The following is a 17,242-nucleotide window of genomic DNA, read 5'->3' on the forward strand; positions in this document are numbered from 1 at the left end:
TGCTTCTAATAAATTAAACTTGCTAAACATTGACCTAGATTCTAGGTTTTGTTTTTTAATTACGATTTTTTTTTTTTCAAATCACGGAAATTCTCATAAGGGTTGTGTGTGCTTTGATCGTGTTGATACGAGACGGGAGAAGAAAAAAATCGAAAGATTTATTTTTTATTTGTTTTAAGAAATATCGAATGAGGGTTTGAGATTGAATTATAGTTCAGTTAATTGAGTGTATTGATATTTTAATAAGAAAATCTAATAAATAAAAAATGGGTAAAATTGAACCGGCTATCTATCGACCTAAGAGAAAAATTCAAACAATTATTGTTGGTGTGTACATTTATGGGGGGCCGGTAATTGGAATTTTGCTATCACTTTTGTGTACTAAGATCTTGGTGAGTACCCACATACATTTGTAAACTGTTTCGTTTTTTTTTTCTTAATTCTAAGTTTTATAAAAATTATTTTTTATAAAATTATTTAAAACAAAAAAATTATTGTTATCTAATAGTGAGTAGGTATTATGAAAAGATAATAATGAGGTTAACTTTAATGAGCTGTTAGAACTGTCAAGCGCAATCATTTTTGTGTAGGTAAGTCGCATGCATTGGGCAATAAAGTTGTTTGTTATGAAATTTTTAAATGCCTCTATTAAATTCTTGGCTAGATTATAAATATTTTACGATGTTCAGAGTGCGTTTGTGATGACATAAAGGTACCTTTATTTAGTTAATGAATTAAAATGCAATATCGTATGATCGCTTGCGTGCAATAGCTATAATATTTTTAACTTTCTTTGTACAATTTTTTGTGAATATCAGTGGATCTGGATAGCAAATCAAATACTGTGGCGTATACGTAACATTTCTTTTCTATATGACCATATAGAATTATAGACCAGTGAAAATATTATTAGCATTATAAGGGTGATGGGAAAATTAAGGATAAATGGTATATGAAAGGGGAAAAATAAATGGCCCACAAACAAATTGGTGGAAAGGGGGTGGCTGGGCGAAAAAATGAGGTGGGTGTAAAAAATCGTGTTTTTTTACGATTTCTGTCAAAAGTAGACCTCCTATCGAAAAAAGTTAAATGCAAAAGTTGTAGATAATAAAAGTGTCTACAAATTTTACTTATTCAAATTTGTATATATCCTCAAAAATATTGAAAAAAATGCAAAAATACGATTTTTTTATTTTTTATTTTTATCTCTTACAAAAATGGTTGGATTTTAACAAAACTTAGTTAAAAATTACTTTATTATGTTTTCTATCTGTTTTAAATGTTTTTTGAGCAAAAAATTAAATAGCCTATTTTTCAATCAAAAAATTTACCGAAAAATTGTTTGATTTTTGAAAAGTTTGGAATGTAATTATTTAGATAAAAACCTTTTATTTAAAATTGTCTGAAAAAAAAATAATTAGAAAAATTTCTATAAAAAAAAAACTTTTCGACAAGTGAAATCAACCAGGGCAGAAAAAATCAAATGCCTTGTTCGATTTCACTAGTCAAAAAGTTTTTTTGATAGAATCAAAGTATATTTTTCTAATGGTTTTTTATGCGCTTAGCTCTAATCTAATTCTATCATATTACGTTTTTGAGATATTACAATGCCAAAACATCACAAAAATAGTATATTGGACGTTCAAAACTCAATATCTCAAAAACTTTGCACTTTAGGGCTATTCTAATGCTAGATTCAAATTAAGGAGGTCAAAAGCCATTAGAAAAGTATAATTAAGTTTCTATGGAAAATTATTTCTCGCCAATATTACTGCTATTTACGGAAAAATCGTATTTTTTTTTCAATTTTTCACAATATTTTCTAAAACAAAACTATACTTTTCCACACAATTTTTAATAAAAGGTTTTAATCTAATTAACTGCATTCCAAACTTTTCAAAAATCAAAAATTTTTTTCGGTAACTTTTTTAATTGAAAAATAGTCTATTTTTTCAAATTAAATTCGTCAAAAAATTAATTGTTTGCTCAAAAAACATTTAAAATAGATAGAAAACTTTGACAAAGTAATTTTTAACCAAGTTTTGGTAAAATCCAAGTATTTTTATAAAAGATAAAAATAAAAAATAAAAAAGTCGGTATTTTTGAATTTTATCCAATATTTTTGAGGTTATATAAAAAAATGGACTGAGTAAAAGTTGTAGACACTTTTACTACCTACAACTTCTGCATTTAACTTTTATCGATAGGACGTCTACTTTAGACAGAAATCGTAAAAAACCACGATTTTTGACACAAACCCCACTTTTTCGCACACCCACCCCCTTTCCTCCAATTAATTTTTCCCCTTTCATATACCATTTATCCTAAATTTTCGCACCACCCATAAGTTGCTAATAATTTTTTTTATTTTTAAAAATTACACAGGTCGACAAAAATAAAAATATTTTTTGTGCTTGGGTTTAATTTGTACTTTTTGGGTTCATGGTAAACCAAAACAATAGATAATCACCCTTTTCCCTCCTTAGATTTGCTTTTGTAGTGTTGGGAGCAAAAATACAATTTTCATACCCTGTGAGTCTAACTCGAGTTTTTTGAGCTATAGTGCAAGAACCGTGCATTGTACAAAAAAAAACTGTTAAGGTATAAAATGTAGATAATTGAATGATCCACAATTTTGCTAAAGCACTTCATTCGACTTAAATTATAAGAAAAAAGTTATGACGAATACAAGGGTTTTTTGCTCTGAAAAACCCTGTTTTTTGAGTTCAAACTGTAATATTTTTTGATCTAACTTCAACTTTGGAAACTTTTATACTTTTTTTAAAAACTGCAATACCGGGATAAGTTTTAAAAATAATAAACCAGAGTCACACAATACAAATTTTTTTGGTCTTGTTGCTCTGAAATAAAAGTAAGAAATTGAGTTTTTACGAAACGGTTAATTAATTTGCAGAAAAATGGCGTATAAAATAAAAAACATTTTTATTAATTAATTGTTTCTTATTGTTAAGCAATGTTTTATTGAAAGAATTGTAAAAAACAAAAATCAATTATGGGCAGAGGAAGCAAAATACTGTTGCAAAGTAGGGAAATTTCACAAGAACTGCATATTTTATCGAATTTGGGCTGAACAAGCTACTAAATTCTGAGAGATCTTAAGTTTCGTTTCATCTATTACTTTCTAGACACCCTGTATATGCAACAAAATAATAAAAATACTATGCAAACAAATTAATTTAATGTTTGAGTAAATAAAGAATTTCAATATGAATTAGTTTGACTACAGTATGGATACAGTTATTTTTGTAGACTAAAAGTACCATCAAAGTAAATTACTTTTACCATAAATATTGAAAAGGTATCAAATAATAATGCCTCAAGCTCCCATTTGACAAAAATTCGAACAAAACGAAAAATTCGATTTAATTTTTCTTTTTTCTTCTTAATTTTCTTCTTTTTTTTATTTTTTTTTGAATATGAATAGCATTAAAATGAAGAAAACAAAACAAAAATCAGCCAAATCGGTTAAGACGTTCTCGAGTTTTTGCCAAAATTACGTCCGACAATTTTTGTAAAAGACAGATTTTCTTGAATACTGCGGAAATTGCTCTGCAATTTCCAAATGAGTATCAATATATCTATCATAATTTCATAGTCACAACCCAAGCACAAATTTCGTGTTGACCTGTGTTATTGGCACGGGCCTATTACTTATTCAGAAATAAGTTTTGGTTTAATGATAAGAGTTCAAAGTGAACAGGCCTATGCATTTAGGCACAAAAATTAGAAAAAAAGTATTTTTTAGATTTTCGAATGAAATCCAAGGTTAATCCCTTGTCGAAAAAAATGCATTTTGAAAAATTTCCTCCAAATCCATCGAGTGAGGTATTAAAAGAAAGGTTTTTTAAAGATGTATTCACAGTCGAAACCCAAAATTTGCGGTTTAAGGTCTGGTTGCTAACTGCTAAGTTATTAGGAATCGAAATATTTTTTTTTTCCATTCGGAAACAGATATCTTTGGTTCAAAGCTTCCAAATAAGTTTTGGTTTAAAGATATGAGTTCACACTGAAAAGACCTATTCTAAGCTAAAGCACAAAGATTAGAAATATATATTTTTTTGGATTTTCGAAAAAATCCAAAGCTAACTAACCCTTGTGGAAAAAAAAATAATTTTAAAAAATTTCCTAAAAATCCTTTGAGTGAGGTATCCAAAGAAACGTCTTTAAAAGATTTATTCACAATTGAAACCCAAAATTTGCTTTGAGGTCTGGTTACTGAGTTATTCTTATTAGCAATCGAAATATTAGTTTCCATTCGGAAGCAGTTGGCAAGCAGAAATACAAAATTTACTTTGAGGGCTGAAGGTTGAGTTATTAACAATCAACATTTCATTCGGAGGCAGATATCTTTGGATCAAAGAAATAAGTTTTAATTTAATGATATGAGTTCACAGTCAAAAGACGTGTGCGTGTGCATGTGCATTTAGGCACAAAAATTACAAATATATTTTTTGGATTTTCAACAAGTTATTTTCAGGAAAGTGCAATTTGCAATCTAGTTTTTTTGTGGTTTTTTTATTTACTTAAAACCAGGGCCTGATGGGGCAAACGGAACCTAGATTCAAATTCCGCGCATCGCAACAATAACCCTAGCTGGGTCTACTTCGTTGTACAAGATTTTTTCTGTTTTTTTTTTTTTATGTGTGTGTTATCAAATGATATTCTTACTATCAAATGCTTTTACTTTCTATAATCTATAATAACCGGTAGTTAGAAAAAAGTGAAGCGAAATGATAACAGAGAAATAATAACTTGTAATTCTTAAATCTACACACAGATACAAAATCTAGTTCCAAAAAGAAAGGACAAAGATCTTCAGCAAATCAAAGTTCAAAAAGTTCACGATAGCTAGAAATGATTTTTATGGAATAATAAAAAGTCAAAGACATATTATTCCGAAACAGTTCTTCGTTCAAATCGAACCGGCAAACATTTGATTTTTGAATTACAAGTTTTTTATTATTTTCTTATTTTATTTTATTGGTGAAAAAAAGTTATTGAAAAATGGTTGATTGGGCACCAATGAGGATTCCAGTTCGGAGACGATTTCAAACATTTACTGTTGGTGTTTGGTCATTTCTGTTTTTAGGACTAGGATTGTTTGCACAACATATGTTTGTCGCCTTAATCCTTGTAAGAAATATTCATATTGATACTATTTGTTAAGTTAAAATTAATCAAAAATTGTTTGTGAATATCTCAAAGTGAAGCCCCCAAAAAATACCAACGATATTATAATAATTATAGAAGTGAAGTCAAAAATTTTAATAATTTTAAGTTGAAAACCAATTTATTATTATTTTTTTTTTAGTAAAAAAGTAAGGTCTTAGTAATATTAATAAATTAAGAATAAAAAGAATAGGAAGAATACAAGGATACTGTGGATTCTAACTTCTAGCGTTGCTCCTTTACTCGTTTGGCAGGTTTATTACCTCGTACAACCTGTAAAGTCCGTTGTTGTATCTTCTTCTCCAACAAAAATCAATGCAGATGGGACCAAAAATCGGGAGACAAATTTTTCCATCAAAACAATCTAAAGAGTTTTGATCCGCGTTCGTCCATGTCTCTGCAACATAGCAACGACTGAGATAATAAGAGTCTTAAGTGCACTTTAGTACCTTTTCAAATCAAAGTAGCCATCAGTGCAGCGGTTGGCAAGAGCAGGGTAGCAAAAATATCAATTAATAAATGCATTTGAAATTAAAAAAAAAAATATTTATTGCAAATAAACAAAATCCATTAAAAAAATATTTATTGCAGTTGAAAAATATTTGCATTAAAACAAATTATTGCGACTGAAAAGTATTTGCATTGAAAAAAATATTTATTACGACTAAAAATATTTCGCAATAAAAAATTATGTTATTGCAAATGAAAAAAATTTACATTGAAAATAAAATTTTAATTTTATTTTACTTAAAAAGAAAACATGTATTGCAAATAAAAAAAATTGGAAAAAAAAATCAAAGCAAAATGTGTGCATTAAACATTTTGTTTAAATACATATTCGTCGAATTTCTTACAGGTATTTGACATACATTAGCTATTTCAACTACCTATAATATTGAAGCATTATAAAACCAAATTGCCAAAATCGACTTATACCTATTCAAAAAAATATATTTAATGGACACATTTTGCATTGAATTTTTTTTTTTTGTTTTAATACAGAAAATTTTATATTTGCAATAAATTTTTGTTTAATGCAATTTTTACTTACTCATAGGGCAAGTATTGGTTTCGTGTCGAAAAAAAAAATTGAGGTTTTAATCAAAACCAACATTACTCCGATAATGGAGAATTCCAAAAAAGTGGGTCTCAGAATTCCGTCCGTGCGTCTGTACGTCCATGTACACACATTTCCACAGCCTAAACGCGTAGATGGATTTTCTTCAAATTTGGTACGGATGATTTTTATGGAATTCGGAAAGTTGTTTTTTTTATATCTCTATTAGAAAGTGTACCTACCTCAAATACATTTTTTTTAAATTTAAACCAAATATGTATTTCGAAAACGGGTCTAACGATTTTGATTAAACTTTGCAGACGTAATATTCAAAGCTATTGCAATAAAACTGCATTTTTATTTTTTCCAAAAAAAGTCAAATAAAAAAATTTTTCATAAAAAAAATTTGCCCTAAATGTTGGCTCTTCCCCAACCTCAACGAAATTTCTTTAAAATTTATATAGAGGCAGCTCGTAAAATCTACAAGTGAATCGATGATTGTTAAAACAACATAAGTGTTTTTAAAAATTTTTATAAGGCTATAATTTTGAAAAGAATTTTGTTAAATTAGTCAATTTGAATGCTATAAGAATGTCAATTGAGGTATTAAAATTGTCAAAACATTGTAAATTCGGTCGCGTCATGGAAATTATAGCGGTTTTTTCTCCCCTATAAACAAATTTATAATAATAATTATGTTGTTTTAACAATCACCTATTCTAGTACGCTAACATAAAAGTGCTTTGAACTGCAAGAGCAAGTACGTGCGACCCCAGTCAAGGGCGGACTGGGAGTCAAAGGGCCTTCCGGGACTTTTAGGAAAAGGGCCACAAAATACTTACATAATTATTTACTTCCTCGAAATATTTAAAAATAAAAGTTGATATGCAGAAATTGTTTTTTTATATACAGTGGTCGAAAAATAATTAGAAACAAGCTCTTTTTTTTCAAAATGTATGTATGTTCTTAATATAAATAAAAAATATTAGAAATATTTTTTAACGTTTTATTAACGATCTCGTATTTATTGCACCTTCTTTTTCTAAAATATAAGGGGTTGGTCGGTCAGGAATAATTGTTAAGGATGTTTTATCTATTTTTTCGGAACATGTGGCATTTTACGAGGACTGCAACCACATTAACCGACTTATAGAAATTAGTCGGTGATAGTCCTTTTTTATTAATTGTACATACTTTTAATTAATTGACCAAGTTTGGAAAATGTAAATGCTAAAAATCATTTATTTTTTCAAATAAAAGCATTTATTTTTAAAAGTTTTCGTGAATTTATCCAGTGCTTTTGTTTGTCATGTTAAAGCTTCACAAGAAAAAGTTTTTTGAATAATGAACCCTTTAAAATTTCAAAACTTTTAATTACATGTTAAAAGTTAAATTAAAATTTAAGATTTCACAATTTCAAAATCTTTTAAAATAAAATGATAATGTTAAAAAACAACACTTCACGATTTTCACAAAAAAAAATAATATTTTTAACAGTTACCAACAGTACCTTTTACTGAACCGGTAAATTAGGTACTTCGATAAATTAATTAAATTTTATATCATTTTTTAAATTGATATTAAAATTCTTATAAAATTAAATTAAAAATATTTTTGTGAGTTATCAGGTACATAAAAAGCTTTGATATTTTCTTTATCTATGCATTCTATTACGATTTTATAATGTTTTTTGTTCCGGGTTTTGCTCCCAGAAATATGGTCACCGTAATTATACCACAACTCGTGTTTGCTAAAAATTTGTTAAATATTTTGTATACACAGGGTGTCCCAAAAGTAATGGATCAAACGAAATATGCTGATAGGCTAACTTAAGGACTCTCAGAATGTGGTAACTTGTTCATCTCAAATTCTTACGGTTTTCGATTTAATGCAGTTTTTGCGAAATTTCGAAAAGTCCCGACTTTGCAACTGTATTTTGCTCCCTCCGCTCATAATAGATTTTTGTTTTTTACAATTCTTTCACTAAAACATTTCTTAATAATAAGAAATAATTAATAAATCAAAATATTTTTTGCTGCAAAACAATTAAGAGTTCAATATTTTTTAAAAACTCAATTTGTTACTTTTATTTCATATTTTGTCACCTTAATCTCTAATTAGGGGAGATTAGGTACTGTTGAAGCAAAGGACGGTTGAAACAATACAAGTAGCTCGAGAATTGTTAGTGATACAGTACGACTTATAGGGAATCGAATGTATTTGAAATTTCAATTGTTTGTCAAAAGAGCTTTTTTTTCGGAAAATGACAGGAACTATGTGATCGAAGAGCTACCTTACGGAAAGGATATAAAATATTGTTTCAGTGTATTTGTTTTTTCACAAATCGAAACTTTGTGAAAATCGAAAACTTGGTCTTGTTCAAGCTTTTTGAACCGAATACTTTTTTTAAAATGAAAGAGAGATATACAAACAAGCTACTAGGGGGAAGAAGAAAAAACATCGTGTTTACTTTTTTGTACTTTTTTAACGTTGTGTTTTGATGTAGTTCAGGCTTAACACAACAAATAAAGTACCTTGGCACCACTGTTTTTATCGAGAGAAAGTAAAATCTGGATCTGGATTTTTCAAAAATCTATACAGATTAAGTTTTTGTTGTTTTTTGTTTTTTGCCTCGAAAGATTCATATAGGGCCCCAAAACAGAATTCGGTAGGCCTCCAAAGATCCATAGGAGGCCTTCATTGACTTAAAGGCCATAAAGATAATTCTGTGGGCCTCGAAAGATCCATATGGGGCCCACAAACAGAATTCGGTAGGCCCCTAAAGATCCATAGGAGGCCTTCATTGACTTAAACGCCATAAACATGATTCTGTGGGCCTCGAAAGATCCATATGGGGCCCCCTGAAAATCCATAGGGGGCCCACAAACAGAATTCGGTAGGCCTCTAAAGATCCATAGGAGGCCTTCATTGACTTAAACGCCATAAACATGATTCTGTGGGCCTCGAAAGATCCATATGGGGCCCCCTGAAAATCCATAGGGGACCCACAAACAGAATTCGGTAGGCCCCTAAAGATCCATAGGAGGCCTTCATTGACTTAAACGCCATAAACATGATTCTGTGGGCCTCGAAATATCCATATGGGGCCCTTTGAAAATCCATAGGGGACCCACAAACAGAATTCGGTAGGCCCATTATGATCCATAGGAGGCCTACGTTGACTTAAATGCCGCAAACATAATTCTGTGGGCCTCGAAACATACATAGGGGGCTCACAAACATAATTCTATAGTTCTCGAAAGATCCATAAGGGGCCCAATAGATTTATACTGACTAAAAAGGCCAGAAACCGATTTGAAGCATGACGTGAGTGAATTTAAAAATTGAACTTCAAGTGCTTTTAAGAAATGTTTTCTTGCCCGAGGGCCTACCGGGAAAAATCCAGAATGCCCGGTGGGCCAGTCCGCCCCTGACCCCAGTTGTGCATTTTATTTTTCTTTCCATTTGCAATAACATATTTTGTTTTATGTACAAATTTTTAGTTTCAGTCGCAATACAAACTTTGAATGCAAATATTTTTCAGTTGGAATAAATATGTTTTTTTAATGCCAACTTCTTTTTAATATTTGCAAAAAATATTTTTTTTTAATTTGTATTGAAAAGCAAATGCATTAAAAATAAAGTGATTTTTTACATCCGTGGGCAGGTTTGCTCCAGCAGCTTTTCTGGACTTAAGCTTTGATCATATCAAAGCTTAAGTCCAGAAAAGCTTCGTTCAGTGTATGGCAGTGTATGTATCTATAATGGCAAAAGAAAACGGCTGTTCGGAAGATGCTGATCAGAATCATCATTTTAGAAAGGAGGACAGAAATACATTTTAAATAAAATGTAATGGGCTTTTGATGATAAGAGTCTAAAAAACACAAAAAATACTCGGGTGGAGATTTAGTTTTAAAGGGCTTGTCGCACTGATTACGAAATGATATGTGAAAACCAAACATGACTTTTTCTTTAATGTTCCAGTTGTTGTTGTCCGCTCTATCATACAATTTGTGCGAGTATTGTTCATGCTTTGGAAATTGCGATTAGCCAATAATGTGTTGGTAGTTTGAAAAAAAAAATTGAAGTGGATTGATAACGAAGAAATAGTGGCTTGTAATTACGAAGTCTAGACACAGATACAAATCTATGTAGTTACAAAAAGAAAAAAAAAACAAAGATTTTCGGCTAATCAAAGTTCAAAAAGTTCACGATTATTATGATAAAAATTAACCTAAGCCTACTAACAATGTGAAGTTTATCGGTTTAATATTTATTTTTTTTATTTACAATACAGTATACAGATATTGAAACCGTCTCCATTTAAGATAAAAATGAAGTTAATGTTATCAAGTAAGCACAAATACATACAGAAAAGTATGCAAATAATGCAAATTTTTAAAATATTAAATAAACGTTATATGGAGTTAACGCATTTCTCCCAATAAGATGTATTATTTTTAGAAATATATAGTTTACTTTTTTTTTATCAATAAGTTGATATGAAGTGCAACCTTATCAGTTAATTTTGATTATTTTCCTTGAATTTATCAAAATAAATACCCAAAATTGCGATAACCAGAATTAAGTCTTATGAAATAAAAAAAAATAATAATAATAATAAATGACAAGTTATTCCGAAATAGTTCTTCGTTCAAATCGAACCGGAAAACATTTGATTGTCATATTACTAGTGTTTCATTAATTGAATTTTTATTTTTATTTTGTTGGTGAAAAGAAGAAGTGTAATTGAAAATGGTTGATTGGGCACCAGTGGGGATTCCAGTCCGGAGACGAATCCAAACATTTACCGTTGGCGTTTGGTCATTCCTAATTTTAGGACTGGGAACGTTTGCACAAATTGCGTTTGTTGCATTATTCCTCGTAAGAAATACTAATATTCCTACTATTTGTTAAGTCAAAATATATTAATTTGTTTGTGTACATTATACCTAAGTGAAACGAGTTTTAAATTTAGTATCGATCTATTTTGTATGTAAAAAGTTGGATTCTAAAACAAAACTAGAAGTGCTCCTTCTCTTTCAGTTTTAAAATCTAAGATATGACTTTCTGTAGGATTAAAGATTACTACTTTATTCCAATCACTTCTCCATTAATAACTCAAAATTCGTAATTTTTGAGTTATGACAGTATTCAAGTAAATGATTTTTTTTTTATTTTGTTCTTTTTCGTCGGCTACAGGTCGAAAAAGAACAAAATATTTTAATAAAGAAAAGTCACGAAATAAGGAAGAATTTTTCAAGTAAATGAGGTGTATGTTTGGAATGTTAATTTGTAAATCTGAAGGTGTATATTAACAAATTGTCACGCAGTCACCGCCGAATCTTTAAGCTATAATTTAAGCCTTTATCGCGCTTAAGCTTTATTTTGAAGTATAATAACGGACGTTTAATGAAAACTCAATAATGAAATAATTGTATTAAGGAATTTTGAAACCTGTTTTTTGAAATATTTTACAAAAATTGTGTACAAAAATGTTACGCTTAGTTACAAACACTTCCGGGTAGCGGTGAGGGTACTTGTATGAAAAAAATTCCAAACTGACACATCAACGTTCAGGTGTGGAATTTTTTTAGTACAAATATCGTTACCGCTATACCGCATACCCTCCGGTGTGGCCAAGCCTTTATTTGAATAAAAATCGTTGGAGCAGTTTTTTAAGATTTTTGAAATCAATGAACATTTTTTTAGTTATTTGCCTTTTTTGAGAAAAACTAAAAATGGATTTTAATTGCAATCACGTCTGCAAAGTTTCATCAAAATCGTTAGAGCCGTCTTCGTGTTATTTGCTATGACTTGAAACTTGTATTTGAGGTAGGTACACTTTCTAAGCGAGATATAAAAAAAAACAACTTCAAGAATTCTATAGAAATCATCTGTACCAAATTTGAACAAAATCCGTCCACCCGTTTCGGCTGTTACAGTGTGTACAGATGGACACACAGACATACCGACTTTCTCGTAAACAACTTAACTGATTTCATTGAAAATTTTTGTAAAAAGAGATTTAAGTAAATTTAATGTTAAAATGATTATAAATATTGTTTGGATTAAAAAAAATATTAAATTTTTTTGAAAATGGATCAATTTATTTTTCTTGAAATTTTGTTTTATATGATGTATGTCGATTTATATTTCGGAATGCTTTTTTTGTGATGGTTAAATTTTGTTTATATAAATAAACTTTTTTTTTTTTTAAACGGCTCTAACAATTTTGATTTTTTTTTTTCAAGATTCGATTGGAGGTTAAAACTATAAGAAAAGAGTTTTAATTCAATTAAAAAATTCAATGATTAAAAAAACTTTAATGTTTTAAGTAACATTTTCCATGAGAGCAAGTACGTGCGACGCAGTATTCTATTTTCTCTTTTTTGTTTGATACTTCACGTAAAACCGTTTTCTTGATTTCTGACTGGTTTCAATATGATTTTAATAATCTTAACATTAAATACAAAAAATGTGCATATAAAAACAAAATCAAGAGTTGTTTGAAACTTTTTTTTTTCTATTTTTGACATTTTTGTAGGAACAATGAGCAGTTATTATATATGTTAAAACGCATTTTTCAAAAACAATCGACGAATCATAAACCGCATGAGTTTATAAAAATAAATTTGCTGTTATTTTGCTTGCTTTTTCGACTACTGATTTTTGATAATAAAACAAGAACAAGTAGGTGCAGATAGGTTTTCTGGTATCTAATTCCAACTAACACGCAACCTATATTTTCGATTATCGAAAATAGTTAAAAGTAGACCATTTCATAACCGACTGAACAGTTCTTATAATCAAAAAACAAGATTACAAAATTTAAAAGTTTTTGAATTATTATTTTTATGGTTTTTCTTAAAACCTTATCAATAACCCAATAAATATATGAATAAAGGTTCCTAGCTAGATCTACAATGTAGCGTAGTTGTTTAAGATAGGGAATATTACCATCAGTTAATTTTGGATAGCTAGGGTAACCATCTGATTGTTAAAAAATGAAAAACCTTAAGTTTTAAAATGAAAACAAAATTTGTTTTATGGTTTTAGAAAGTAACGAAAATTCTTTACAAACTATCAATAAATTTATAAAAGTTCTTAGGTGAAAAAAAAAACACCTACAACTAAACGGATTTCTGCATGTTGTTTTGCCGTCTTAAATTAAGCGGAAATCTACTTAATTTAAGATATTTTTGCTGTCATAAAAATAAAAAGATTTTTTAAAGTAAATTTCCGCTTAATTTTAGACGGCATTATTGACAAAAAAAACATGTAGAAATCCGCTAAATTTTAATTGGTCTTTTTCTATGTGTATAAAAGAGTTTTTCTTACATACAAATTTAGCCTTTGAAACTTTTTTAAAATCAATTACCGTAAGATAGTCAAAAAGTGAAAATCCGACTCTACAATGCATGCAAACTAACAACTTAAAAAAAACTACCTATCTTAAACAAAACAAAATATTTTTTATTTAAGACTAAAATCAATAAAACACATTTTCCGGGTGCATGTTTTCCTAAGTATCATAAAATGTATGAGTTTTCCGCTAAAATTGTAAATGACTTTTTTGTTTACAATGGTTTTTGAACATTTACATTTTCCTTATCTTACTACGAATTATGTAGATAACATATTCATAAATCTTATATATTTTTTTATTAAGACGAAATTACTCACTCGTATTAAAAACAATTTTTTTTAATTCTATTTAAAGCTTTGTGGAAATATTTACATAAGAGCACTTTTGGTTGCCTATGGAATTTGGTTATATTATGATCGAAAAAGGGCACAAGAATCTGTAAGAGGTGCTGGGTAAGAATAATATTTTTTATTACCTCCCATATCATTCAAATAAATTAAAAACTTCTTTTCCTCATAGTGTAAAATGTATGAGAGACAATTTCTTTTGGAAACACTTCCGAGACTATTTCCCTATTGAATTGGTCAAAACAGCTGAACTGCCTCCTAATAGAAACTATATTTTAGCATGTTATCCTCATGGTGTTTTGGGGTAAATATTGACATGAATAATAATCTACTAATTTTGTTTAATTTTTTCCTAAATTTTTAATTTTTCTTTAATTAGAATTGGAGTCTTCACAAACATGGCAGTTGATATTTCCAAATGGAAAGAACTATTTCCAAAAGTTCGTCCAAATGTAGGAACTCTCGCAATACATTTTAACAGTCCGTTCTTTCGTCATCTTATTGAATCATGGGGTCTAGTCTCAGTGACAAGGACTTCACTTATCAATAATTTAACAACCTCGCACGATCCACAGGATCCACTTAATTTGGCTGATGATTGTACTGCGACAGCTGTAGCTGTTGTTGTTGGTGGTGCTCGAGAGGCATTGGATTCGAGACCAGGAAAATATATTTTGACTATTAAAAGCCGAAAAGGATTTATCAAATTAGCCATGAAAACTGGGTAGGATATTTTAGACAGGATAAAAGATAAAAACAAAATTGATTGATTTTTAAAATTGTTTTTTTTTTATTCAGTGCTGCCATTGTTCCAGTATTTTCATTTGGTGAAGTTGATGTCTTCGATCAAGTTGATAATCCTCCAGATTCTTTATTAAGAAAAATGCAACTACTTTTCAAGAAAATAACTGGGATATCTCCTCTACTAATTTTAGGAAGGGGATTCTTCCAGTACAGTGTAGGAATGCTACCACAACGTAAACGTATTGTTCAAGTTGGTGAGTTAAAATCAATCATGGCATTCTAAATTACTATCTAAATTATGATTTGAAAAATTTTAATGTATTCTTTTGCATTTTCCTTAAAGTTGGTGCACCAATCGATGTTCCTCAATGTGATGAACCTAACGAAGAAGAAGTCGATAAGTTACATCAAAAATTCATGGACGATCTGAAAGACATCTTCGATACTTACAAAGATAAATATATTGAAAATCCTGAAGAAGCTGTTCTAGTTATGAACTAGTTTAAGAATTAGTAACTAAATTCTGAAGATCCATCGATAGTATTAAATAAAAAAAAAAACAAGATATTTTATAAATATTTTTGAAAATTTGGACTTTTTTCCTCGCAGTCAAACATTATAATAATAAAAGTTAGTTATCTCTACTTCGATCTATTTTGGAACTTCAATGCCAATGGGTGTCCGGTTCCTGGCTTGTTTGAATATTTCAAAGAACAATTTAAATTATTTATCAATATGTCTGTTTAATGAATCTGATCAGCGACATGGAGACATGGCACATTTTGGTTAAACCATCATACACAAAATTTGATGTGGGCTCTTAGACCATATAAAATAAATATCAATATCCTGAATATCAAAGCTGTTTGAAAAGCCTTGCCTGCTGTTGTTACTGTCATCCTAATTAAGTAGGGGAAGTGGGGGCAAGACAGCCCACTCAGTTTAGTTCAGTCGTTCAGACGTGTAACCACTCTGCTATTTCTATTAAACTATGGACATTCAATGTTCAAAGTGTAAAGTCTTAACTTCTAAAAGTAATTTGATTTACTGCGGGTGTTGCCGCTCGGCTTTCCATTTAAATTGTGCGAAAGTGAGTGAATCTCATCATTCCGCCCTCAAGTCAAATAAAAACTTAATTTGGCGCTGCGATATTTGTAAAAACATTCCAATTTTAAATTGCATAGCTAAAATCAAAGACTTTTATTCTTTCTTTATTGATAATAAGCTTGAATTTGAAAAGCTCATTACGGACCGTCCAAGTGGATCGAACCCCCCCCGGGCAACCCGATCTTACACTAATAAGGTAACAAAAGAATTAAATTTCTCTCCTTTTCCTCGACAATCATCTTCATCGGCAAACACAAGCAAATCTAAAAACACTCCCTTATCATCTCGCGTCGCTAAAAGTGATGGTGGCAAAAATCTCTCACATACTAAAAAACCGGTTTGTGCATCAGAGCTCGCTGCAAATCAAACAATCAATACTAATTCTTCAAAGCAGAATTCGAAAATTGATAAAGCTTTGTGCAGTGAGGAAACAAGCAAGATTTTTGACGGTGTCTCATTTGCTGATGTAGCTGCATCTGCTTCGTCTGTTGATTCAGACAAAACTGATGCAAATTCGTACATTGGTTCCATTCATCGAATCACTGAAGACGCTTTTGTGAAAGATGTTGCTATTGTCGATGACCATGATGTTACTTCGAAAGCTGATGTTGTGGTTGTTGTGGATGATGTTGCTGATGATAACGAAGTGGATGATGTAGCTGATGTTACAGATGATAACGATGTTACTGAAGGTGACCAAGTTGTTGTTGCTGTTGAGAGTGACCAAGTTGTTACTGCTGCTGAAGGTGACCAATTTGTTGTTGTTGCTGATGGTTATGATAACGATGTTGCTAATGGTGACAAAGTTGTTGTTGCCGCTGATGGTAATGTTGCTGATGCTGGTGGCATTGTTATGGTAGTGAGCGATGCTATTTCTCCTTGTCCTCAAGACATGAATGCACATGTAGAAGATGATGCGTTTGTCGGCGACACACACAATGTTGCTATGAAAATTGTTGCTACTGATAACGATGTATCGGGTGTAACTAAAACACTTATACCTCCCACTACTAGTGGTGTCAATGCAAATGATGTTACTATTAGAACTGATGAAAACACTCAAGACCGATTGAAGGAAGCCAAGTCTACAAAAAAGAGACACACTAAGGAAATCACAGGCAGTAAAATGATAGATGATGGGTGTTTCGGTGATTTAATTATCCAGAGTCGGAAATGGCTTCACTTATCTAGTTTTCGTCCTACTACTAGTACTGAATCGATAATTGAGTATGTTTCGGCATCTAGTGGCATCGATTCTTCGTTGATATCTTGCTTTAAGTTGGTTGGAAAAGATGTTAATATGGATCTACTTAAGAAGGTTAATTTTAAAATTGGTATTCCAGCTGATTCATTTAACTCCGTTTTCAACGCTAGTTTTTGGCCAAAGGGAATACGTGTAAAACCTTTTAAACATCTTCAAAAAAACGG

At 30.1% G+C, this 17,242-nt stretch overlaps 1 protein-coding gene across 1 annotated transcript; it reads left to right on the forward strand.

Annotated features, from left to right (window-relative positions):
• Positions 1-240: 240 nt before the first annotated feature.
• Positions 241-15,272, forward strand: LOC129906595 (diacylglycerol O-acyltransferase 2-like). Its single transcript, XM_055982405.1, has 6 exons — positions 241-392; positions 13,971-14,068; positions 14,136-14,267; positions 14,343-14,687; positions 14,762-14,961; positions 15,051-15,272. The coding sequence occupies exons 1-6, from the start codon at positions 267-269 to the stop codon at positions 15,206-15,208; spliced, it is 1,059 nt and encodes a 352-aa protein (XP_055838380.1). The 5' UTR covers positions 241-266; the 3' UTR covers positions 15,209-15,272.
• Positions 15,273-17,242: the final 1,970 nt, after the last annotated feature.

This window comes from Episyrphus balteatus, chromosome 1 (assembly GCF_945859705.1).
Source record: "Episyrphus balteatus chromosome 1, idEpiBalt1.1, whole genome shotgun sequence".
Classification (NCBI taxonomy): domain Eukaryota; kingdom Metazoa; phylum Arthropoda; class Insecta; order Diptera; family Syrphidae; genus Episyrphus; species Episyrphus balteatus.